Below are 24,526 nucleotides of genomic sequence, written 5' to 3'. Positions count from 1 at the left end.
ACTTTTTTTTCTCTCCTTCCGTCGTTTTTGTCAGACTTGGTTTTTTGTTACCCCCTGCTCTAAATGACCGTTATCGCGTCTATGTGCGTCACTTTCGTTTCAACTCAGCCCGCACTGAGACCGGATCTAGCCGGGCAGATCCTACTTCTTTTCTATCCCTCTTTTGTTCTTGTCTATCTTGCCCTCCCCCCGTCCCCCCGTTTAGCGCACTAATTAACCGTTATTGTGTCTATGTGAGTGCTTCACTTTACTCAAACAAACTCATACATGTACGAAACACTTCTTTATTCTGCCTACACCGGCTGACCTAGACCAAATCAAGCCTGGGATCCTACTTCTTTTCACTCTCTATGTTTTTTCTTCTTTTTTTTCTTTTCCTGTCTTACTCTTTTCCTGCACTAAATGACCGTTATCGTGTCAATTTACTTCTCTTTACGTGTCCCCGCGGTTTTATGCACAAAAAAAAAATAAAAAATTATGAAGTTAAGCAAACTGAGCCCAAACATGTGAAATTATGCGATTCTGTTAATTTTAACAAAAAAATAATAAAGGAAAATAATAAGAAATTATGCAAAAAATGATCAAATTTTGCTAAATTTTGCGGGGTGCATAAAACCCCAGGGACAGCTTTACACCTTCAAACAAATTGACCCAAAACCCTGTCTTTACATTAACAAAACCCTTCTCTCACTTCTCTGCCCACACCACGACCAGATCCAGCCCATGTCCGATCTACAGTCGTAACCAGCAGCAACTGGGCGTCTCTCTGCACCAACAGCTGCAGCACCAGCGCTCGGACGCCCGCAATGACCTTCTCTACTCAACCAACTGCCACGGGGGACAGACCACACATCGGACTCACTCCAGGGGCTCGCCTCGCTCGGCCTCCAGTCACGTGAACATGGAGTCCGCTGTCCAGGTGATTGCCCCTTGTCGTAATTTGATACAAGTAAAATATAATTTAAATATTATACCTATACTTGGATCTCTGAAAACCCCCTTCTGAGACGGAACATGTCTAAAACAGATATATTTTTCAGTCGAACCTGCCTTAACGGAAACCTGTATAAAATGGAAACTTGCCACAACGGAATCTCCACGCTCCCCTCTTGATAAATGCCTCTACATGTACATGTATAATAATTACTTCTATAAAAAGGAAACCTGTCTAACGAGGAAACGGAGTGAGAAATTCTTTCCTTTCGGAACGTTTTTACCTGTCTAAGACGGAAAATGCTTTGCACACCCAGCTTCAATTTGAAACAAAAGTACCAAGTTTGGTTTCATCGGTCCTAACCTAGACGCTCAGAGTAAGAACGTGTGTAGGCTCTAACTTTTACCCGCCAGGCGAGGAAGGGGAGGAGTAGCCCCGGGCGCAATTTGAGGGTAGATATTGCCCCTTGATGTTACCCTATCCTTGTGAGCCTATACGTTCTTACCAAGGAGTTTAGAAACTCCTTGGTTCTTATACTAACATGCCACCCCGCCGACTACAACAAGCCCTCAAGAGATAGGGGTCCACTGTCCAGGCCCATAGGTAGCAGAATCAGATGCCTCCCTCTCTTAAGTCGTATCTTTCTGCCTCGCAAAGCACTGGCCTACGTGTGTTCGTTTGGTACCGGGTATCCGATTACCACTTAATTGCATTTACCGCTCACGGCGACACCTCTTGTTTGTCAGTAGTTTACGAGACTGGTATCAACGCCTACTCGAACACAGAGCAGGCGTTGGTGCAGATGGTCAGGGTGGTGTGGATGTGAAATCTCACCAGTGTCTGTGAAAGTGCTCGAGTGACGCTCCAGCACAGAAACTTTCAAGGGTAGCCAGAAGTGTGAAGTTAGTTTGACCAATGCCTGCCGCCATGATTGCACGGTCTTTCGTGCAGCGGAAAAAGAAGTTCTTCGAATCATTGTTACGTGCATGGGAGGGTTGGCATTGGTTGACTGTGCTTTTTACACCGGTGGGTGGGGCAAAGGAGATGTTCCGACGTTTCTGTTTTAATATGTCAAACAGTGGTCCTATAAAATGCAAGCACTGGTGGCAAAGGATAAGTAGGAAAAGATAAGGTGACGCATGCATTATCAGAGAGGATAGCACTTGAGAGGTGTGAAGTTTTCACCACTGATTTCCGACCGGACAAATGACCCTTGATCCCAACGGTTGTGCCTCTGAAAACCCCCTTCTGAAACTTAGACGGTAACTGTCTAAAACGGATATTTTTTCTGGCTCCCTTGCGATTCCGTCTTACACAGGTTCGACTGTATTCATTGTTAAAATTTAATTATTTTATTTAGTACATATTTATTGTAAAATCTCTTCTTATCTAACTAGGAGGGCGGGGAGGGGGGGGTGTAGTGAAAGTTGTTTTAACCGTTTTTTCCCTTTTTGTTTGAACATAGAGAAGGCCGTTGACAACGTAATGGACATTAAACTTTAGTGCTGTGAAAAAGCAAGATAAACAAACAGAAACAGGTGGGGGGCAGCATACATCTTTCTATTTCATGATAACATGCTACATGTGATGTTGGTCTTTAAAAGTAAGTCTTCTTAAACTTGAAAATTGTCTGTTTTCATGATGTTTTGGCGTTAAAGACTGACAGAATTGCATTACCAGTTTTGTTCAGTAAGCCTACGTTTTTCATTTGAATGGGCGTCAGAATATTATATGCAACCCCCCCCCCTTTCCTTCCCTCGGTCCTCCCCTTTCACCCAATCTTTTCCTAAATATGGCAGGGTTTGTGCTATTGAGGCTATTGAAAACCCCCGAATTTAACGTCTATCTCCGATATAACGGAATCAAGAAGGATGACAACTTTGGAAACTCCCCATAAACAAAAAACAAAAAAAAAACGAACTCGAGAACGTAACTTTGGGGTTCCGAACCAGTGCCATGGTGCAGAGTTCAGCCTACCAACAGAGCTATTGGTGCAGCTATTTTGGGGTACCCGATAATCAAATGTCCACATTTTAGTGTCATAACGTACCGGATACTCAAATGTCCACATTTTAATGTCTTGACAGTGTATAAGTGTGGGCCCGCCAAGCCCACATTTTGCAACACAAATATAGACTTTCCCCTGAATAGACTTTTGTGGTGTGCATTTCGGACCCAACCACACGTTCAGGGAAAACATGTACAGTAAAAACACTATTAGTTGCTCGTAGCCTCTATTTGCTATGTCGCCATAGCACTGCAAAAAAAGAATAATAACGATGTAGGACCAGACTCATAGAATTTTCCGGAAGTGCCATGTACACGCTAGCTAGCCTGCTGGACCCTTCAGTTCTGCTGGGATATCGATTGTGTTATGATCGATACAAAGCGGGTTTATATCAAACTTGCATGACTGGACGTTTGCTATTTATATCTCCTTAAGTGTTTTAAGTGCCTTTATGTGGTGTACACACGATAATACTCGTGGTTGTCGAACTCACTGGCGTGCTGTTGTCCAATGACCAAACTTCCTGACTTTCAAACGACAAACGTAGCGATGCGTATCTTGGCAGACCTTTTGATTTCAACAAAACCAATGTACCGTATAACAACAGATTGTAACCGAAAAGAAAATATCAAGCCCAAAAGACAGTTAGAACCATACTTCGTTGAATAACGATTGCAAAAAAGTGAGACCAAACAAACAAACAAACCAACAAAAAAGCTTGTTTCCGGTCTGAGTGGGGTTTTTTTCTGCGCAGACTCTTGTAAGCTGCAGATTATGCTGCGATCGCTTTTGCTTTTCTTTACCACCGTCTGGATCATTTCGACAACCACTGGGCCTGATTCTGTTGGCCGCTGAGATTTAAGAGGATTCTCTCTAACTCATATCTCAGATCCCGGCGGAGATGTATTAGTACATGTACTTCTTGCTATTATGAGTTTTTGTCGTCATTTTTTGGGGTACCATTCCGTTGTGATATTATTATTTTCTTTCTCTCTGCTTTTATCTGTTTTGGCAAAATTATGTGGCCTTTAAGTTGCTCCTTCTGTCTGTCTGTTTGTCTGTCAGTCTGTCTGTCTTTCTCTTTCTACCCCCCCCCCTCTCTCTCACTCTCCAAACCTCAGACTTACATATGAGGGGGGTTCAATAAGTTTTTGGTCTGGGTATGAAGGAATCATGGTAGAATAATGAAATTTCGGCAGCTTTTAGACAATTTCTTTGGAACACGCCTTGCAAATTTGCAGGGAAATCCGAAAATAATACGGCACTTATATGTAGTCAGCGTGTTCAACGAAACCATACACATAAACGTTTGGTTTTTCTTTGCTGAAGCTGTGCCAGCCATGGAGCCTGTTGAATACTCAGTCATCAAGTTTTTAATTTTTACACTTGCAAGGAAAACCCCCTTTGGATATTTTTCAGGAAATGGGCCAAGTTTATGGTGACAAAGGAAGGTGTTCCGCAGAGAGCCGGCCAAACAACGACACACATAAGAGGGGATATTTTGAGCGGGATATACCCTAACCTTAACCCTAACCCACACCCTACCCCTAACTCCTGTATAGATTGCTCAGTCAGCCCAGAGGACCTTGTCACGGTAAGTGCCGGCCCTCTGCGGAACTCCTCCCGTGCCAAATGTCCTCGTTATAATACTATAACATACTGGGTAAGAAAATTCAAATCTGGATTCATGTCGGGGATGGATGAAGACCGTGAAGGGCGCCCATCCTTTGTGTTTACTGCAGAGAATGTATCCATAGTGAAGAAACTGGTTTTACAAGACCGACGTATATCTGTTAAACATCTCTCAAATGAAACAGGAATTAGTGTAGGGTCAATGAAAACGATTCTCCATGCGCATCTTAACATGAATAAGGTGTCTTGGCGGTGTGCACCACGCCTTTTGACAAGTGAGCAAAAGAAGCAGAGGATTGAGTCCTGCAAAATTCTCCTTCGAATTGAGTCCTATGACACAAATTTCTTTGAAAACATAGTGACTATGGATGAAACATGGATTTATCATTTTGATCCAGAACAAAATTTTTTTTTAGTGTCCTCCAAGTCCAAGCAATGGAAAACTTCTTCTTCTGACTCACCAAAGAAGGCAAAGGTAACACCGTCAAGTGGAAAGGTCATGCTGTTGTGTTTCTGGGATTGTGAAGGTATCATCATGATTGACTACCTGGGAAATGGAAAAGCAGTCACAGGGGACTACTATTCGGGTTTGCTAATAAAATTGCGCTACGAATTGGTGAGGAAAAAGGCGTGGAAACCTCCGTCATGGAGTCCTCCTACTGCATGACAACGCCCGTGCACACAGGGCACAACAATCAGTCCACACAGCAGAACAGTGCGGCTTTGAAATCTTGCCACACCCAGCTTATTCATCAGACCGAGCCCCTTCATACTTTGTTCTGTTTCCTAATCTTTAAAAAATCAATGAAAGGAAGTCGTTTCCATGACAACGAGGACACAATTGAAGCTGTGGAAGACTGCGTTAGGGGCCCATTCTGGGTCATTTTTTTCCTCAAGGACTTTTGAAGGTCAAAGAAAGGCGACCGAAATGTGTTACTCTGAATTGTGACTATGTAGAGAAATGATAGTATGTGTGCCAAGTTACAAAGCTCTATCTTTTTTCCTTCATATTTAAATCAAAGACTTCTTGAACCTCCCTCGTCGTACAACACAAATGGAGGATGCTCCTTGCGGGCGCGCGCGTGAACACACACACACACACACACACACACACACACACACACACACACACACACACACACACACACACACACACAAACTCATGTGTGCGTGAGCACACAAGCACATTTGTAGACAAGGTACTCACATTCACACACATATACGCAAACCACTTGTGAATTTAGCATTGCCATTGCAACTCTCTCTATACTGTTTTGTGTGACTATAACTGTGATTATATTGCCACCCCCCCTCCTTTCCACCTCGACACAATTACAATTATTTAAGAGGCGAGCTATGTCGATCATTTTTAAAGGGGCCAATTCTGGATGCGTAACATTGGGATACAATATCCTAAGACGGACGGAGATACTCGATAAAATAACTTACTGCAGGGAGAATTGAACCCATGTCTTCTGCATGTGAGAGCAGTTACGCAACAGTCGCCTGTTATCACCTACTATGTGTGAACTTTTAAACCTACAAACATACAAAGTAGAGTAACATTCATTGTTGTTTGTTTTTGTCATCAGATGGAACGAGACCTGACATTTCAAAGAGATGTCCAAGCGGGCAAAGCCCAAAAGTACGCAAGACCTATTCTTCCTAAGGAAATGACGTCACACGACTTTGTCAAATCCTGGCTACAGCACGGCTCCGAGCCCAAGCCTCAGGTGGCCAGTCATTTCCCAGATATAATAACAAAGAAGGAAGCCAATGCGGTGACTGCTGAGAAAAAACCCCCTAGGAAAAACGCCGCCAAAAAACCAACAGTACAGAGCACGTCGCCACAACAACACGTATCCAAACGCCGTCGGTCAAAGGATCCTCAAGTCAGCGAATAGACTTTACCAAGTTGGTAAAACGAGGAATTCGAGTCTGGAGTTCGAGCTTCGTTTATCTGATTCACATGCTTGATATACGAAGCCAGTTATTCCGCTTAACTTTAAAACGGAACGGTCACCTCATTTCATTGCTTAGTGTGCCCATTGGCAGACTTGTATGTTTTCTTTAGCAGAGACAAGCATCTGAGACGCACACATGCATCTCGTAGTTCGCAAAAAAACCCAACAACAACTCACTTTGGGTGAACTATCAGAATGAAGTAGACTTCGGGGTGACTTGGCGGTTTACACGTTGGAAACAAACGAGTTCACGGAACAACACACAGATGTTGTAATAATTATTACATTCCACGTCTGAGATCGCCCTGAACAGTGACAAGTGGAGGGATTTTTTGGCGGCGTACACCCAATAACAGGGTGAAACAGGCAATAAATGATGATGATGATGATATTTCACTTTTACGCGATGTGGCAATATTATGATTACCCCTGAAAACACTGTGCTCGAGCCCAATGCTGCAAGAACTCCATGCATGCACCGACCACATAACATTGTATGACGCACTGACATCTATGGTATAGCAGTTAACCTCCACAGAAAATACGAGTTTCATTCCAGAGTAGGGAGGTATCTTTAAAAAAAAAAAAATCGAGGATCTGGCAATCTGCCTGCTGGGACTGGTATATTTTTCACTCCCACTCAGCCCTGGGTGGTCGGTGGCTGGCAGGACTATCTACATTGTGTCGATGGAGGCATCATAAAACGTAAAGACTTACTCTTCTTGTTCTTTCCATGAAGCAGCCCGCATGGGTCCACGTCTCAGACTATCTGAACTGTGTCGATGGGGGCATAAAACACATAGACTTACTCTTCTTGTACATTAAAAGGTGGTTGAGCTAGACGCCTGTGGCTTGTCAAGACATTACATGTAGCCTACTAATGCATGTATTACTAATAATATGTGTGGTAGTTGATTTCCCATCATCATTGTGGCCTATGGAGAAGTTTGAAACCGTGCCACTTGACGGTGCAACTCTATTACAATCGAGAACCCCTGAAACTGACAATTACACGAGTCGATTTGCCAAACCACTAGATTACTGACGCAAAAAAAAACACACACACACACAGAGAGAGAGAGAGAGAGAGAGAGAGAGAGAGAGAGAGAGAGAGAGAGAGAGAGAGAGAGACAGAGAGACAGAGAGAGAGACAGAGAGACAGAGAGGGGGGGGGGAGTGCAAGTGTGTGTAAGAGGTGATGGTATGTCATCTTTACGTCAGTGTTTTAAGCCCCCATCGGCGCAAATCAGATCATTTACAAGGCGGGCACCTTCAGCCCTGCCTGTCACTCACCACAGTCAACCACAGAGGAGTCAGGGGATATCATTAATATTACGAGGCCTTAATATTAAGTGGGATACAACACCCCAGTAGGCAGATGAAGAAACTTGATAAAAAAAATAAAGATCGAAATTAAAATTCCCATACCGGGAATCAAGCTCACATATTATTTGGCGTAGGCTACATAATACTCACATTTATAAAAACGGACGGTATAAAAATCATAGCGCATCCATGCTCTGCAGCTTGCTATATTATGCACTTAACTAACAATACTCCAGCAGACCTTCTGAAAACACTCAGAAACATTTTTCTTGGCTTCTCGAGAAGCATACAGTGGAAGCTGCAGATTTCACGCGTTCAAACACCATCACACTGACAAGTTCTTTAACTGTCTTTGGCCGAGTAGGCCTACTCATTTCCACCTGGGTGAAATGAGTAAAATTCGTTAGACTGTCTTTCCCAAGGACACAACATTGGGCCCCAGATGGAATTCGAACCCCCGACCTTACGGTTGCAATTCCGAAAGCCTTACCACTAAGCCACTGACGCCACTACAACTAACTGTTGTTTCATCAAAGTTGAGAATCTTTGGTTACACCACAGACGCCAAGATAATGGTTTCCACTGGGGCTTTGATCTATTGTAGTTTGAGAGAAGAAAGGTGCTCTATGATCTCTACAATATGTACTACAATCAACCATGGACGTGGAAGTAATGATCGCCTTTGAAAGTTACCTGAAGTAAGAGTTACATTTTAACTTTCAATGAACGAATCTTGGGGTTGGTTTAAACTGCGGTTTTCTTGTTTCTCTAGACCTGGCGGTATGGCTGGTAACAAAGGAAAAATACATGGACCAACTACCTCGGCGCACTGATTCATTAAGGTGATGATGACCAAACAATTATGTGTCATCATTTTATGTTTTGACCATTACAATAAATCATACTAATTCCAATAATATAATGAATGACTCACGGAGTTTGTTGGTACCATGGTATGGTTGGAAGAAGAGGGAAGAGGAATGTGGATTGAAACCAGTATGTTCATACACAGCTGATTGTTGTGACGATGAGTACAGTCTTATTTCAAATTATGACCATTACATTAACCCTCACTATTATAAATACAATGTATAATATATATACTACACCGGTACAAAGTTAATGTAACTGAAGCCCTGCACCATGCAGCATTTTCAAACGATCTAATGCAGTCCACTGACCTACTTTAAAATGTTTCTAACAAAAAGTTTAGTTTCGTAAGAGTTTTACGGCACTTGCAACACAATAAGGTTACATAAGTGCCGAAGATTAGAGGTGTTACAAGAGAGAAACAAACACAAGATAGAAGGAGGGGAGATAAGGACGATAGATGTTTGATAGGAAAGAAGGAGCACCAGAGCACCCACCAACCACCCACTCCCACAAAAAACGACCAGGAATGATAATACTGATACTAGTACATCACACAACCATTCAGTGTGGACTTTAAAAAAAAAAAGGACTTTGGTTTTCTATATTTTGTTTTGTTTGGGTAAAGAAAAGCACACTGACACAGTATGAATGGTCATTTAGTGTTCTGGGAAAGAGCAAGGCAAACAGACAGAAACAACAGATGGGAAAATAAAGAAGTAGGACCTACCAGAGGACCATACAACCACCTGCATGTTTTTTTTCATGTAACATCAATGGTCATAGATATTTTGAAAAACAAAGCTTTTCAATAAAAAAGTTTAAGTACCATAATCTGAAAATACACACAGGATCTTATAAAGATGCCTTATAAAGTGGACAACATCAATTTGTAAAAGCTTTTTCCCAATTTTAAAACTAAAGTGACAGAATTACAAAACAAACAAAAACAAAAAAGTAACTCAAAGCAAGATTTGTTTTGCAACCTTTACTCAAATGGCAAGAAAAGGTTAGAAATCACAGCATTGTGAAAATTATAAACATATTTTCATGATCTTTGGCAGAATGACTGCACTGAAATCTTACTCAGGTACAAGGCAGAAAGTGACTGCTCCCAAAATATGGGAAGGTGATTACTTATCCAGTAAAATAGTATCTTTGAACACAAGTGCGGGGGAAGGGATGGGGGTAGGGGGGGTTACATGGGCACTGGGTTATAGCATTTGTAACTGCACATGAGTCAAGACAATCACCTGAACAAACGATCCCCCCCCCCCCCTTGCAATTTTATATTACAATGATAACGTCCCAGAGGACCATCTGTCTATGATGATCACTTTTCTCCTCCACAATTGGTCGTCTTCTCAGACAGGTTTGACTGTGTTTACATCAGGGGTTACCAAAATACCATGTATGTTCCCTCTGACTACACAAAAGTGCAAAAGTGTGTTCAAAACCAAATTTGGCAAGCAACAGGGAACAGGTCTACGGAGGCTACATCACAGCTGTGCTTTTGATAGTACATGATGTACTGTACATCAAAACTTTAAAAAAAAAATTATATTCTTGTGAACCATGAAATTAATTGCTAGTGTATTCTATTGTTTTAGGAAGCACAAAACCAAGCTAAAATAACTAAAACATACGCAAGTATATTCTGTCGGGCTGTCATAAAAATAAGGTGTGTCAGGCTAAATTGCAATGATATCCCCACTCCATTGAGACTATGCCATTGGTACTGGCACTTATCCTAAAGAAAATAATCTTTTATAACTCTCCTGAATCACACCATCTGTATGAACGGTACGATTAATTTGGACAAAAAAAATGAGTTCGAATAGAATGTAACATCCTTTGATTAATACTTACTTCATGCAATTTCCATCAAGAACAAAGCTATAATTTGAATTCCCACATTATTTGTGTTCCACTGAGAAGTAGGGCATACTTTGATTTCACTTCTTTGAGACAATGTTATGACATCTTGAGGGAAATGTTGGGAGTGTATCTCTGATTCTTATTCCCTATTATCTAAGAAACCACAGTACTGGGAAAACTTTAAAGTTATAATGTGGGCGTGTGCCGATGACGATGGTGATGATGATGACGGTGATAAAATATTTGTTTTGTTTCTGACAAAGCCCTAGATGCAGAGACATAGACCAATTTTATTAATGTACCAATCAAACTATTATACCCAAGTCTCTTGCTTTTAAAAACCAAATTAGCAGCAATAAAAATGATGATCCCACAGGGATCAAGCTCCATATATTATGTGAAGGCAACACCATAGCAAAATGTAAACTTTGATGACAACATTGACAGACCGAAGGGCTAGAACCCAAATGGCCGCTAGATCGGAAAAGTAAAGTAAAGTATGACAACACTGAAATATTAAAATTAAAGCAGCTGGGATTCATTTCTTGGGTTTACTTGTCCCAGCCAGTGTGGTTCTGTGCAGAACTCTCAGGCCAACATCAGACACTGGGAACTGAGTCTCAGGGGTGGCTTCATGGCCCACAGCTCGATTGTCGGAGATGATAAAGTCGCCCGGTTCCCACTGGTAAAATAAAAAAAAGAGGAATTGACTGCTAATTTACGTCTCTCGCTATATGATCTTATAATTAGTTCATTTGATACTGATTTTAAAATATTTCATGCACAACCTCTAAATACCAAACTGATACTTTGAAATACATTTTTTTAAAACAAATTTTACTGAAGGTCCTAACCCATTGATTTAAATCATGTTTTCACACTAAATAGTTAGATTGTGTTAAATTGAATACAAAACATATATACAAACATCACATTACAGCTTGCATAGATTGTTTTTTAAAAACACTTAAAAAAACAAAAACAAAAACCTGATCCATCTTGATTGATGGTTCTTTTTATAATAGCCTACAACAACAGAATTTGATATTATCAGTCAGCGTCATTCTACAAGCACCAATTAGGTCATTTTTGTAAGTTTTGAGAAAACTAAAGAAAAAGAGAGGGCCCAAATTAAAACCATGACTTAGGCGCTCATTATTTTTCAATTAAAATCAAAGAAAGAAATAACCAAAACGAAAGCATATTGAAGGTTACCCCTTGACATCTTTTCCAGACTAACAGTTTTATCTGGAAACCTCCCAAAACAACGATTTGGGTGGGAATGGAATGAAGCTGAAAATATGAACACATCGACTAAACAAACAGAAGAGCAGAAGGCGGATTTCATGGTAAGGTCCCACAGATTTCCCACTTTTCAAAATTTTTTTGATTTTTTCCATCTTTGTCCAGACAGATGTATCATATATCAAATTAAAGCTCTTTAAAAAGGGAATTCAAATATGTGAACTAAAGAGTCAGCGAAGATTCAGGAAAAAAAATATCAACAAAAAAGCAACCTCACTTCAGAATTTCCACAACATCCAATATAATCGTATGTTTCAGAAAAAACACCACAATCCATGAACACACAGCCACAGTTGAAAAAATTTTGTATTGCCGTTTTCAATTACTACTCCTCTCCCCACCAAATAAAACAACAAAAAACATTTAAAAAAAAATTAATTTAAAAAATGTCTCCCCCGATTGTCTATAGTTGGAAGGTGGAGGACCACAACCTCTTCGGGGTGAATGACACATATTTCCGGGACATGAGGGAAAATGAAAGAAACCCCTTTCCTCATGAAGGAAACAAGGAGCTCTCCATCTCCTGGAGCCTCTTGTGGTGGAGTGACCTGCAAAAAAGAAATGGAAAGAATTATAGAGATCTACCCATATAAAAAGATTTTAATAGAAATTGGAACTTTTGAAATCTATTCTTTTATGAAGACTAAATTTTAAATCACCAGCTGTCTCCATACGATAAAATAGGTATAGAATGGATTTTAACACCAATTTCCAAGGATAAAACATTTATTATTATAGCTGTTTAGAGGATTACATAAAATGAAACAAGCAGAGAAATATCCGCCCACAAAAAAAGGGAAACGTATAGAAATATTGAACTGAAAAAAACAACAACAAACAAAACATGGCAAAAAAGTGTTGAACTGAAAAAACAAAAACAAAAATGAAACATGGTAAACAAATGTCAAGCTGAAACAAAACAAAAAACCCCCAATGAAACAGAAAAAAAATATCAACTGAAAAAGGTACAATTAAAACATGGTAGAGAAATGTTGAACTGAAAAAAACAAAACCAAATGAAATATGGTAGAGTTAAGTCCAGCTGAAAAATTAAATTTAACATGGTAGAGAAATTAATGTTCGGACAAAAACCAAATGAAACATGGTAGAGAAACATACAAGGAGAAAAATCAAATGAAAGATGATAGGCAAAGAAAAGAAAAACTTACAACAGCATTGTACATGAGTTGCTTCCTTCCAACTGTGTACATAATAGAAACGAAGTCTCCAATCCTTGGCTCAGTTCGATCTAAGGTGGTGAACTCGGTTTCCTCGTGCAGGGAGGTAGAAGGTTCTGGGTCTTCCAAAAATGCCTCGTCAAGGACACTGGGGTGGCTGTTTCATAAAAGAAAAATACAAAAAGTTGCTTTACATCACACATACACTACACACACACATGTAAATATCAATGAGTTTATGCAAACATCAGTAGAGGTACAAATGATTATTATCATCAGTTTTATAGGAAAAAAATTATCCCTCACCTTGGTCGGATCTTGTGGATGATGTGGGTGCCGACATATGCCTGCTTGTGGCACCCACCTTCATCCCTCCGCCAGGCAGGAAAGAAGCATGCCAGCATCCTGGTCCTTATATTATAATTGATGATCCTCTCCGCCTGGTGGATCCTCCGGGTCCCAGGGATGGTGATCACATCAGTCTCTGGACGGTCCCTTGGGATTTCATTTTTTCCAACCAGGAAGAATTACCGTCGGAAACCGTCCAGAGATCTGACCAGCTCTCTGTCACACCAGGCAAAGAGGTCTCCAGCATCCTTGACGGTGAGCTTCCCTGAGGTTACCGCCCGGTCCACAGCCTGGTTGATGACTCCAGTCTCACTGTCAGCCTCCCCCTTCCCATGCTCCGACCCAAAGAAAACATGTTGTATCTTTTGGCCTGAGAAGGGAAAACAGTAGAACTGTATCTGAAGTATCTCAATGTTGTGATGAATTAGGGGCACAGAGTACATCATAATTCATGTATGCGAGATGTGGGTACTTATTAACAAAAAGGGCATAATTTTATAGTGAAAAAAAAAAGCCAACAACATAGAAAAGACAAAGAGCGGGATAAGAGCACACAACCGATCAAAATATTTTCTTACCAGTGTACAGGCTAAGGTTAGCAAAGGTTCCCTTTCCTTTGTACTGGCCAGCACAGCCATCACTGAATATGTGCATTTCTTGTACAGTGGGTGATGTCTTGGCCAAAGCCTCTAAGGACATCACAGTGAAATGGTGCACAGCATGATAATCATGACATATATCGTCTGACATGAAAACCATGCTGTGCCTCACTAGTCCTTCACCACTTCGGTAGAAGCAGACGATGGGATGCATGGTGATCTGAGACTTGCCAAAATGGGCACTCTTCACCTCAACGGTATATGAGGCTTTCCTATTTTCGGATAAGTCCATCACCCTGATTGCTTCGTCTGCCTGAAGGGTGTCCTTCAGATGGCAGTACTGGTGGTACTGCCAAAAGAAGGTGTGGAGGTGGCGCACAAAGGTGTTTCCCTGGGATGGCTGGAGGATGTCCTTTCTAATAAATTCCTCCAGGAGTTCCCTGTCAAAGAAAGTGGAATATGGTTGAAATAATAAACCATCAATCAAGCTAAGTTAATACTGCTTTCAGTGCTGTGGGAGAGAACATTATACTATTTCAATTTCATGTCATTTTCAAAATTAAAGGGAGTGTGTATTTTATTTTCCACCCTTCCTAGAAAGTGGTTTTACATCTCAGCTGAAGGTCCAAACAAGAAATTATAGAGGTTGAACATAACCATGGTTACCGGCAAATATCTTTAAAGTATCAAAACTTTTCATAATACTTCAGTGCTTTCTACAATTAATAAATAAAACAGGACGTGGAAAATTGGGCTAAAAAATAATTCAGCTCATAAGAAACTTACTCTAAGAGTCCCTTGCTTGGACAAAAGTTCAAGCCTCATCCTCCCCTCCTTTGAGATTCACTCCCAATGCTGCCAGGGAGTGATGGTGGCCCCATAACGGCCAAACTGTCCTTGCAGGAAGTTTGAGGGATCCTGGCACTTACTGCATTTACCTGTAACCAAAATTGTAAAATAGATTAATAGGCAGTTAAAAATATCCTTTGTTAAAATTCTTGTCTAACAGGTGAATAAGAGTAACAATGAATGACACAACAAAACATACCTTCTTGGCAAGCAGGGTGGTGCCAGTCACTGCCTGCTTCCTTAGCACACAATAGAAGGTCCAACAATCGAGTTTCAGGCGGCATCCGGAAATCTTCTAGATTGCGAGCCATCACTCGATTGAGGACCTCTATTTTCAGCCGGACATTGAGGCAGTACATGCATGCACATGTCTCCGGTGTTCCTTGCCCAATCAGTCGGACTGTCTTTGGGCGGAGGGTAGTAAACTTGGTAACGCCAATTGCGGCATCTGGATTCTCCTTCTGAAAGGAAATCAAAATAATAACATGGCATTATTACTTGAAAAAAATGTTTTCACATAATATAGACAATATGAATTCTTGATTTGATGTAAGAGACCAAAAGTTTTTGTTTGGAAATGCCTGCCTTCTGAAATAATTACCAATAGCTAATAAAGAAGAAGATCAAATGTAGAGAGGTTTCTTAACATATGTACCTTGAACAAAATGAAGGCCTCTTTTTAGTGTCATCAGCATGATGCGCCCTGGGCCAGCCTTCATGGCATACCTCTTATGAGGCAAAACTCTGGCCACATCCTGCCGCAGATAGAAAGCCTGCGGATAAATTATGAAAGGAATATTTTAGCAATGGACAATCCATTGAAATTATTATTGATGACAAAATTCCATTTGAAAACTTCATTCAAAGTGAAGTGCATTGTATGTGACAATCAAGTTTTGTCTTCAAATACTGAAATGCTTTTCAAAACATCAAAGGTCATTTCACAAAAGTGTTGCTGGATCCCCATCAATGAATGGGCAGAAAAAAAAATACCTAGACACACAAAAGTAGGACCCCACTTAGATTGGTAGTAATAACTTTCATAAATACGTACGAATGAAAAGGTTAAAAGAAATACTGAAAGTCGTTACCTGCACATCACAGAAAGCTCGAGTTTGAACCAGAGATGGTGTACGCTTCCCTCAACTGGGCTGTACCTTCTGCTGAGGCACAGGTTGTAAGGGCCTACCGAGGTGCTGCTGTACCCCTACAGCAAGTAGGGCCCTCCTTTTTTCCGGTGTCCAGGGAGTCGCCAGGTGTCGCACAACATCGGCATACTCCCCAGAGGTTCTTAATTTCCTCTTGATGTCTGACTTAATTCCCGATGGTATGTTTTTCATTGTTTTGCCAGCCCTTATGGGAGTAGCAGTTGAGGGCGGTGCAACTGGCCTTTCTATAAGAAGCGGGGACTGTCTGGGGACTGGTGTTCACAAGTTCAGAGCGTTGAGGAGTGAGGAGGCAAATACTGGGGCAGTGACAGGACAAAGATAGATGGGGGGAGGAACACACTGCTGGGGGCAAAGGCTGGGGCGAGGCGAACACCCGGGCCGGGCCAAGCTGGGGCGAGGCAAACACCGAGGCAGGGCGAGGCAAACACTGGGGCTGTGGTGGAAGGTGGGGGCGAGGCAAACACTGGGGCTGGTTGAGGCTGGGCCACTGGAGCAGTGGTAGCAGGCTGTGGTAGTGACGAAGCCTTTTGCCTTTCTCGGTACTGCTTCTGATAATTGGCATTTTTTACTCTGGCCCATCTTTTCTTCTGGGGGTTCTGACGAGCTCTGGATTGGTGCCTGAGTTCATTAACATGGGCTCGTCTCTCCTCTTCAGTCATGTCCTTTGGTTTCTTCTTTGCTCTGGGCTAGGCTTGTCCTCATCCACTGAGCTGTTGCAGTCACGGCGGAGCTCCCTCTTTTCTTCAGCTCTTCTCCTCTATGCCATTTTCTTCATTCGAATCCTTGAGACGACAAAATGGTACTGGTGTGTGAAAATAGTGACCAACAATACAAATATACAAATTAAATTGTTTGTCCATGTGTCTGCTGAAAAAACAAAAACATTTTACATCATCACCTGTGAATGAAAAAGGGTGCTGGAATTGAGTTGTTTAATGTTTGCCACTGGCTGTAGAAAAATCTGCTCCAGCTAAAAATTCACAAAGTAGATTTAAATGAGTTGCTAATTATGTCTTGTGCACACAAACAAACCTTCTCTGCTCCCTTTCCTTCTCCTTTTCAGCCATCATAGCTCTTGTGTGGGGCTCAGTCTCCCATTTAGCCTTCTTCGCATCTTGTCTCACTTTGAATCTCAGTCTTTCCTTCTCAAGATGAGCTGCATACTTCTCAGGCTCCTCAGCTTTCCATTTATGGCGAAGTTGGGTGGAATTGGAAGGCATCTAAAATGGACAGTGCAGCAAATATAATGGGATATATTTGAAATAAGTACCAAGTAAAGCAATGGATTATCATGAATTATCGTTTTCTGCCCATCACTACTTGATCCAGATCTATCTAAATATGAACTAGATTTAGACAAAATAGATTTAAATCAACTTGGAATTAATTTCCGTGGAATCAATAACACTAAACCACATTATTAAAGATTTTAGAAAATAAAAATGCCATAAAATATAATTCCAAATCACCATCTTCTTGTCCAAACAAAATGACAGCGCAATTATAAGACTCCCTTTGGGACGACCGGGATGTATGGTAAGACTGGGCTTGGGACAACCGCACTAAAAAGTACCGTAATTGAACATCCGAAGGTCCTGTCGAGACAATGATGCTGCCCAACGAATCCGCTAGCGTCATGTATCGATAACTGGTATACAATGTTGCACTCGTAAAAATAATCATTTACTTGCAACTGTCAAGAAAACAGGAGCTGAAGTGGGTTTTTTGCTTTCATATCACGGTCGCCAAATCGCGGTCGTCGCAGTCTTACCAAAAAAAGGGGTAAAAAACATTGCAAAACACTTACCTTGGGCGAAAACATAAACACAGTTCAAGAGACCAGCTACTGACGCTGAATTAGAAAGCCTCAGTTTCGTATCAGGTCGTCAGCGTTTGTCGGAAAACTACGGAAAGTGCCCACTTCAAACGTCCATTCGGCAAGTCTTACAAAGAGTGGAATTTTAAAGACGGATAATTTTACGGAAAGATTAACAAATATCCTCTGAAACTAAAATTTAAATGCCAACTTTATTGATACAAAAAAAAAAAAAGTATGATTGAACACTTTGAAAGTTCAAAAAGTGTTGTTGTTTCAGCGGAAAAGTACTGCCTTACGAGGCTGAAAAATGACCTTGACTTTTCTGGCTTGGCAAATTCGATCAAAGTCACGTAAAACATTGTTTTTGTTTTTTTAGCCAACTGGTGGTTTCTAATTTCATAATACACTCATGGATTTGTCGATTTCCAAGATTTTCGTATGAAATACAAACGTGCTGTGAACATGGTGAAAATTGGGAATTGCCGTAGGACCGGATCTTGGCGTTTGAAGCCCTTTAAAGTAACATTTGACCCATAAACAATTAAAGCAAACACATTTTCTTGATTTTCCTGTTTAATAATCGTTCAAACAATGACATAAAACAAAACAAATAGCAAAATGATGTTTTTGGTAATTTTTATTCAAAATGAAAGTTTCAAACTGTCTCCCAGGCCCTTACCGTGAAATCTGCCATAATCGATTTTACCCAGGTCACTCTAATAAAGGAACAGCTGAGAGAACGAAAACTTATAAGAGTTACATCTGTTTTTCGAGTCTGTTGATCTGAATATTACATGTCCTATTTTGTGATCTTTTACATATAATTAAATTACTGCTATTTCTGGTAAAAAAAATTTTATATAGAGATCTACTTACATTATGTTTGTACACCAACTTTTCATCCTCTTTCACAATTTCTCCATGAATTTCTTGTAAAATCTTTATTGTCTCCTTTCTATCCGTCACTCTCTGATGTTTTGATCCATAGTTCCAGATGAAGCAACCAATCATGCCCAAATGGAAACAGAGCACCTGTGAAGATTAAAAAAAAAAAAATTGAAAAGAAAAGAGCTTATATTGCTGGCTGTGGCCTACTCATCCTCCTCGTGGTCATAAAGCCATCAAACTTGAGAGAAAGTTTACAATGACTTGCGGCAGGTTCTAGAGCGGCATCTGCATCTGTTGCAAATAAGTCTATACTGACTACTAGACTAACTCTATTAAAGAGGTAATTTTCAGCACCATTGTTAATCTGTAGTTTATAGCAAGTTTACACTACAACTGCCACCTTTTCCCCAAGAAGCAAGTTAGGACACTGAAGAAGAAGCTGGAAGAGATGACAACATAAGAGTGTCCATCTGCTTGAGAGATGTAGAATCGTAAGCTTTTCTCCACACTATTAGTATTACTATTAAAACTGGGATCAGCTCCAGTCTCTGAGCTTTGTAGTCCCTAGAGGAACACTTATTTATATATTGCTGATGACAAGATTCCCCAATGGTGTGAAGCAAAAAACCATCAAGACAAAAGGGTAAAAGAAAAGTATTATCCCAAAGTCTTTGTGCATATCCACAATCATATTCAGCTGTTTCCTGTTCCTGAAAGAAATAGTGCTAAACCCATTTTTACCCCCATTGGATCTCTGCATACTGAGGGGGGGGGGGGGGATTCATTTTTACTGACAGATGAAAAGACAAGGAGAGGGAAAAGGTTAAAAACCTTTTAGCAATGATAAAGAGGATGCCCTAAAAATTGGAAACAATGTCACTTTTTGAAGTGTCCCTTTTTCCGAGAGTGTATTTTTTAAAATAGTTTAGATTGCCCCATTTTGTTATAATAAAAGAAGGGTGCAAACAAAACAGAAAGTCTGAAGAAGTACATAACATGCAGATGAAATGGTGGGGAAACAGTGACTTTATCATTTCAAGCAATCTGAAAACATTAAGGTTACTTTCGTTTTGAAGCTGTAATTTCCTGCTTATCCGATATCCAACTGAGATTCGCTTTGCAAACACAATATTACTAAAACAATATTGCTAGTTTACCTACATTGACAAGCAGTGTGAAAACCCAAGCCACTAGACATACCGGCTTCCTGGTCACAGGATGTGAATATATCAGAGGATGTACTACATCTCGACTGTTGCCAACCATCCAAAGACGTTCCCATGATGCTCGGCGCTCAGGAGAGAGAGAATTCAATAGTTCTTCAAATCCAATGAAAGCTGTAAAAAGAGAAATAAAGATGTATAAAAATGCGTTGTTATATCAATTTAATTTGGTGATATGAAAAGCCAAGCTCATTAACTCTTTTTTTAATCCCCATCTTGACCTACCAATGCCAGACATGGACCTTGACCAAAATCTGGATCGGAAAAGTAAAGACCTTGACCAAAAGTCTGGAATGCAAGATAACCTCCTGCGAGATGAGAGGTCTAAGGAGAGCCGTAAAAAAACCATGGGACATGATCAGAAACAACAGGATCAGAGAAATGATTAGAACAGCACCTGTCCTCCACTACACTTAGAGGCAAACAATCAGGTGGTTTGGACATCTGACACGTATGGCACCTCACCAGCTTGCCAGTAAAGCGTACTACAAAAGAATATCAGGGTACAAGGCAAGAGGAAGACCAAGGAAGACCTTGATCGTGGGTGTGAAGGAAACCCTGAAAACACACAACATCCCACCCAGACAGGCCATCCAGCTTGCTAGAGAAAGAATTAAGCTCTTTCTCCCCTCGATGCCCTAGAGGTACAAAAGGAAGGATAAAGTAAAGTATAATAAGTAAAGAGCAAACTTAATCTAAAGAAACAATTTCTTTCCAAATTACATCTCACTCATTTCACTCAAAGCAAGGAGATATAAGAAAAACAGAAGGAAATACAGGTAAGATTTGTAAAAAAGCAAGAAAAACAACATCTGGAATGTCCTTAAATTGCTTATTGCCATAAAAATGCAGAACATGCAATGTATAAAACAAATTTAATTTGGTGAAACAAAGTACTCAGCAAAATCAGAAAGATCAGAACATTCTTAATCAGGCAAGATATGATTTGATCAGAGTGAAGATCGTCTCAATAGGCTACATTTTGCCATTCTAAAGCCCTGAATGAATAAAATCCTGTCCAAGGAATCATATAACAAGAAGAATATATTGGCCCTGATAGGTACATTTTAAAACATCCTTTAACAATTATTAAACTCAAAGCTGTCCCCATTGTTTTATGTAAGAACAATTCTGAAATTATGCAAACTGAGCCCAAAAAGGTGAAATTTTATGCGATTCTGTTAATTTTAACAAAGAATGATAAAGGAAAATAATCAGAAATTATGAAAAAAATGATCCAATTTTGCTAAATTATGCGGGGTGCATAAAACTATGGGGACAGTCAAAGCTTTGCCTGTCTAATCACAATTTCAAAATCAATACAGGTATCAACATCAAAAGCATACATGATAGAGAATAAGGAAAAAGTTTGTTTCTGAAAGGTTATTAATGTATAATACCTTTATCAAAGACATAAAAACTTTACCAAAATTCTCTTACCATTGCATACCAACCTGTTGCACCTGTCTTAGGAATTGACACCATGTGATAAATGGCATAGTTGAAGGGTTCCATCATGAAGGAGCCATCAATGTGCCACCCTGTTCTTCCCACATTCCGGCATCCCTCTCTCTCATCGTTAGACACTCGGAACACATCAGGATGGGGGGACTTTGGATGCTTGTAGAATGTTGACTCAATATCTCCAAACCACTCACTTATTTGCACATGACGAGCTCCACTAATTTGACCCTGATCTTTAAAAATCACAAGACGATGTTTATGAACGTCACTCTTGATTTTTTCAATGATGTCCTTTGATTGTTCAGACTTAAGATCAACACCCCGAACTTCAATTCCTATCTTTGCTGGTGTATGGGCTATGGATGATGCCATTTCACACCCACATCTTAAGGCTGTCCATGGAAGGAGTAGTTTACCTGGGAATAACAAAGGATTTATATAGAAAAAAAATATAAAAAATAAAAACATTTTTTAAAAATAGAGGCAACAACCTACATTTTCAAAAAGGAAATATATATCTTTACTTCTCTGACTTCACACAAAGTGAGAAGATAATGAGGTACAATACTTGCACAGGAATGAGACACTTTAAAAAAGTTCTGCTCATTTTTCTACTGGGAGTGTTTCCCTCATCATGGATGACATACACACAGGTAACACGGATAACTTTGTTGGTTTTTTTTCATAGGGAAAAAGCAGGGTTCTCTAATACCGTTCTTAATGAAAAATACAGACTATAGTTGCTTTGAACAATTGATGAAGTTGGCTTTAATATACTTTTTTTTTTGGTGATCTTCATGTTGAAGTGACAATACATTTTAAAAAATTCTCGTTATACACGTACCTCCAACCAAAGTTTATCCTATTTTTCTGTCTCTCATGATTCTTATTTTGTCTGTGCAACAATTTATTTTGTCTGTCATATTTTCAAAGACAGTTATAATAAATTTCTGCACAGATGGCATCATCAGCGGCTGGATTTTTCTTAATGTACGATTTACTTTTGATTGCAGAAAGTCAGCATGATACAGTCATGAAGTATTGCTACTGCTGTGAGCATTGAATTCTAAGATGTGTGTGTAAGCATGGAAGACAGAGTGCCATGGTAAAACAAACAACTTATGGGCTGCCACCTCAGCAACACTTCTATCGCAAGTTCATGCTGACATCCTTTGTTACCACTTGGGTAAACAGTGGGGACACTAACCTCTCGACGCTTCTTGTGGATGGTTCAATTGTGGAAAAAAGGGCTTCTGACTTTTATCGAACACCTCACGCACCCGCAGCTGTAAATTTGTTACCAATTGGTCAACTAACTAAATGTGGGTAAACATGTAGTTGAAAGGACTATCAGTCCCGCCTACCTGGTCAACAAGCAGTGTAGAGGGGGCACAATAGCTTGTTTAACAACATTAGAACAAATTATGAAGGCTTGTCCATAAAGGTAGGGAGCAGCAATTATAATGGCAACACATTAATTGGAGAATGAGAGGTGTGAGTGGTCATATTAAAAATAAAATAAAATGAATGGTGATGGATGGATAACCTGGACAAGATGTCATATTACAGGGCTTATAAAATTTAAAAAAAGGGGGGGGGGTAGCAGTTGTTTGTATTGGTCGTAAGAGCAGGAACAACTATTGGTTCGCGATTCATTATAATGTAATATTATAAAATAATATTGTCGTCCAACACCAATACTGCCAACATTTTATTCTTTAATATAGATTTAGTCAAGCTTTGTTCAAATTCTTATATATATATATAAAAAGGAGAATGATGAAATTTCTTTTAATTTGAAATTTTAAAAAGCCAGGTTTCAAACAAATTCTCCATACTCCATGATTGAGATTTATTTTATAGATCAAGGCCTAGGCTAGATTTCTCTATTTATTTAAGACATACATTTTTTTGGTGATTTTGTAGTTTCGTTCGTTAAAGTGAAGAGTAGAGGGGTTGCCTTACCCTCCTGACCTAATAAAAACATGGAGGGGGGTTGAATTTTACCATAATTTGATGTTTTGCAGTTACTGAATTAGGTTGCATCCCTGTTCTTTGTGTTGCACTTTGGTCATTAAGACTTTTCTGGATTTCTTCTCTGGATGTAAACAAATGGATCGTAGACTTAAACGAACGGGTAAGATTGAAGAATACCGGACCAGCGGACTGAGTTGGCCTCTATGTCTCAACCTTAGGAATTCATAATTTTCCCGTTTTTAATATCTTCTCAATGGAGAGTCTCGGACCGGTAGATCTATTCATTAAAGTTTTGTCAGGGGGGAGACCCCCCTGAACGCCCCCCTCCTCCACCCCAACCACCTACCCCACATTCTCGCGCAATAATGTACGAGTGGTCTGGTATTCTTCAATCTTCCCAACGAACGGAACTACAAGATTACCAAAATTTTTATAAAACAAATAAAATTTAATCTTGCTCCTGTCTCAATTGACTGCTGATCAATGCCATGGATGGAGAAAGGAGTGCTCACTTTTAGAAAATGACATAGGGCTTGGGCCTATTAATCTTACAGATCTGATCGTCAGCAGAGTTTTGATTTCCCTGGTCACGACAGTCAATGAGTGAGCGAATAGGCCTATAAGAAGAAGGACTTCCTATTAAACGACCCCTGGGCCTGGGCTTCTCCACAATCCAATCCAAAGCCCCACCCACTGGAGTCTGAGAGACTGAACACACTGAACTGAGTGGTCAGGCAGGACTGTAGTCTGTAGTGCCGAGGGTTAATCACAGTTCTATCTCAAGAATGAACGAAATACTTTCATAAAATTATATATTTTTCTAACAGCTTACATGTATTCTACAACGAACGTTACGTTCTAACGTGAAGAACTGCACACTGCACACACTGCACCTTTGTCCTGCAGTGGGCCATAGAATAGTACAAACAAACACACTTACTAGGCTAAACCTAAACACACAAAAACGACATTTGATATTCCCAAAATGCTGGGAATAGGCTAATTTGAACTCTCCTGAAGACCGGCAGTTTGGGAATAAGCTAGGCTACCAGCTGCGCTGGATAGGCTTATGCTATCCCCAGACAACTGGGAATA

General features: G+C 40.2%; 3 protein-coding genes across 6 annotated transcripts in view; 1 reads left to right on the top strand and 2 right to left on the bottom strand.

The window, feature by feature from the left end:
* Positions 1-7,524, top strand: part of LOC101858430 — a gene marked incomplete in the record, with an annotated part of 14,489 nt that extends 6,965 nt beyond the window's left edge. The window contains 2 exon segments of the mRNA XM_013086131.2: positions 715-919; positions 6,167-7,524. Of these exon segments, the coding sequence (XP_012941585.1) occupies positions 715-919; positions 6,167-6,478 (517 nt within the window).
* Positions 7,525-9,707: 2,183 nt separating this feature from the next.
* Positions 9,708-24,508, bottom strand: LOC101855277 (alpha-ketoglutarate-dependent taurine dioxygenase). Of its 4 annotated transcripts, XM_035971450.1 has the most exons (6): positions 23,984-24,055; positions 22,662-22,740; positions 21,445-21,870; positions 19,968-20,104; positions 18,756-18,911; positions 9,708-11,294 (listed from the first exon to the last, which is right to left on the bottom strand). In XM_035971450.1, exons 3-6 carry the CDS (start codon positions 21,824-21,826, stop codon positions 11,151-11,153), a joined length of 819 nt encoding a protein of 272 aa, XP_035827343.1. In that variant the 5' UTR covers positions 21,827-21,870; positions 22,662-22,740; positions 23,984-24,055; the 3' UTR covers positions 9,708-11,150. The 4 variants fall into 4 exon arrangements, with proteins under 4 accessions (XP_035827343.1, XP_035827341.1, XP_005104893.1 ...); XM_035971448.1 differs by lacking the exons at positions 22,662-22,740; positions 23,984-24,055 and adding an exon at positions 24,264-24,508; XM_005104836.3 differs by lacking the exon at positions 22,662-22,740 and having other exon boundaries at positions 23,944-24,210.
* LOC118478244 lies at positions 13,500-17,143 on the bottom strand. Its single transcript, XM_035971451.1, has 3 exons — positions 15,547-17,143; positions 14,022-15,352; positions 13,500-13,813 (listed from the first exon to the last, which is right to left on the bottom strand). The coding sequence occupies exons 2-3, from the start codon at positions 14,332-14,334 to the stop codon at positions 13,623-13,625; spliced, it is 504 nt and encodes a 167-aa protein (XP_035827344.1). The 5' UTR covers positions 14,335-15,352; positions 15,547-17,143; the 3' UTR covers positions 13,500-13,622.
* Positions 24,509-24,526: the final 18 nt, after the last annotated feature.

The sequence above is a fragment of the Aplysia californica genome, unplaced genomic scaffold (assembly GCF_000002075.1).
Source record: "Aplysia californica isolate F4 #8 unplaced genomic scaffold, AplCal3.0 scaffold00438, whole genome shotgun sequence".
In the NCBI taxonomy this organism is placed as follows: Eukaryota; Metazoa; Mollusca; class Gastropoda; order Aplysiida; family Aplysiidae; genus Aplysia; species Aplysia californica.
Note: the sequence above shows the minus strand (reverse complement) of the source record. Positions and strands in the feature narration are given on the sequence as shown.

What these genes read in the sequence shown, in the direction of transcription:
- LOC101855277 (XM_005104836.3), bottom strand. An exon ending in ATCCTGTGACCAGGAAGCCG is followed by an intron (nt 18,912 to 19,967) that starts GTATGTCTAGTG and finishes TAATCTTCACAG; the next exon opens with GTGCTCTGTTTCCATTTGGG. An exon ending in AGTTGGTGTACAAACATAAT is followed by an intron (nt 11,295 to 18,755) that starts GTAAGTAGATCT and finishes TTATTTTACCAG; the next exon opens with TGGGAACCGGGCGACTTTAT.
- LOC118478244 (XM_035971451.1), bottom strand. Translation starts at nt 14,334, where the DNA reads ATGGACTTATCCGAAAATAGGAAAGCCTCATATACCGTTGAGGTGAAG. An exon ending in TAACCTTAGCCTGTACACTG is followed by an intron (nt 13,814 to 14,021) that starts GTAAGAAAATAT and finishes TTCCCTTCTCAG; the next exon opens with GCCAAAAGATACAACATGTT.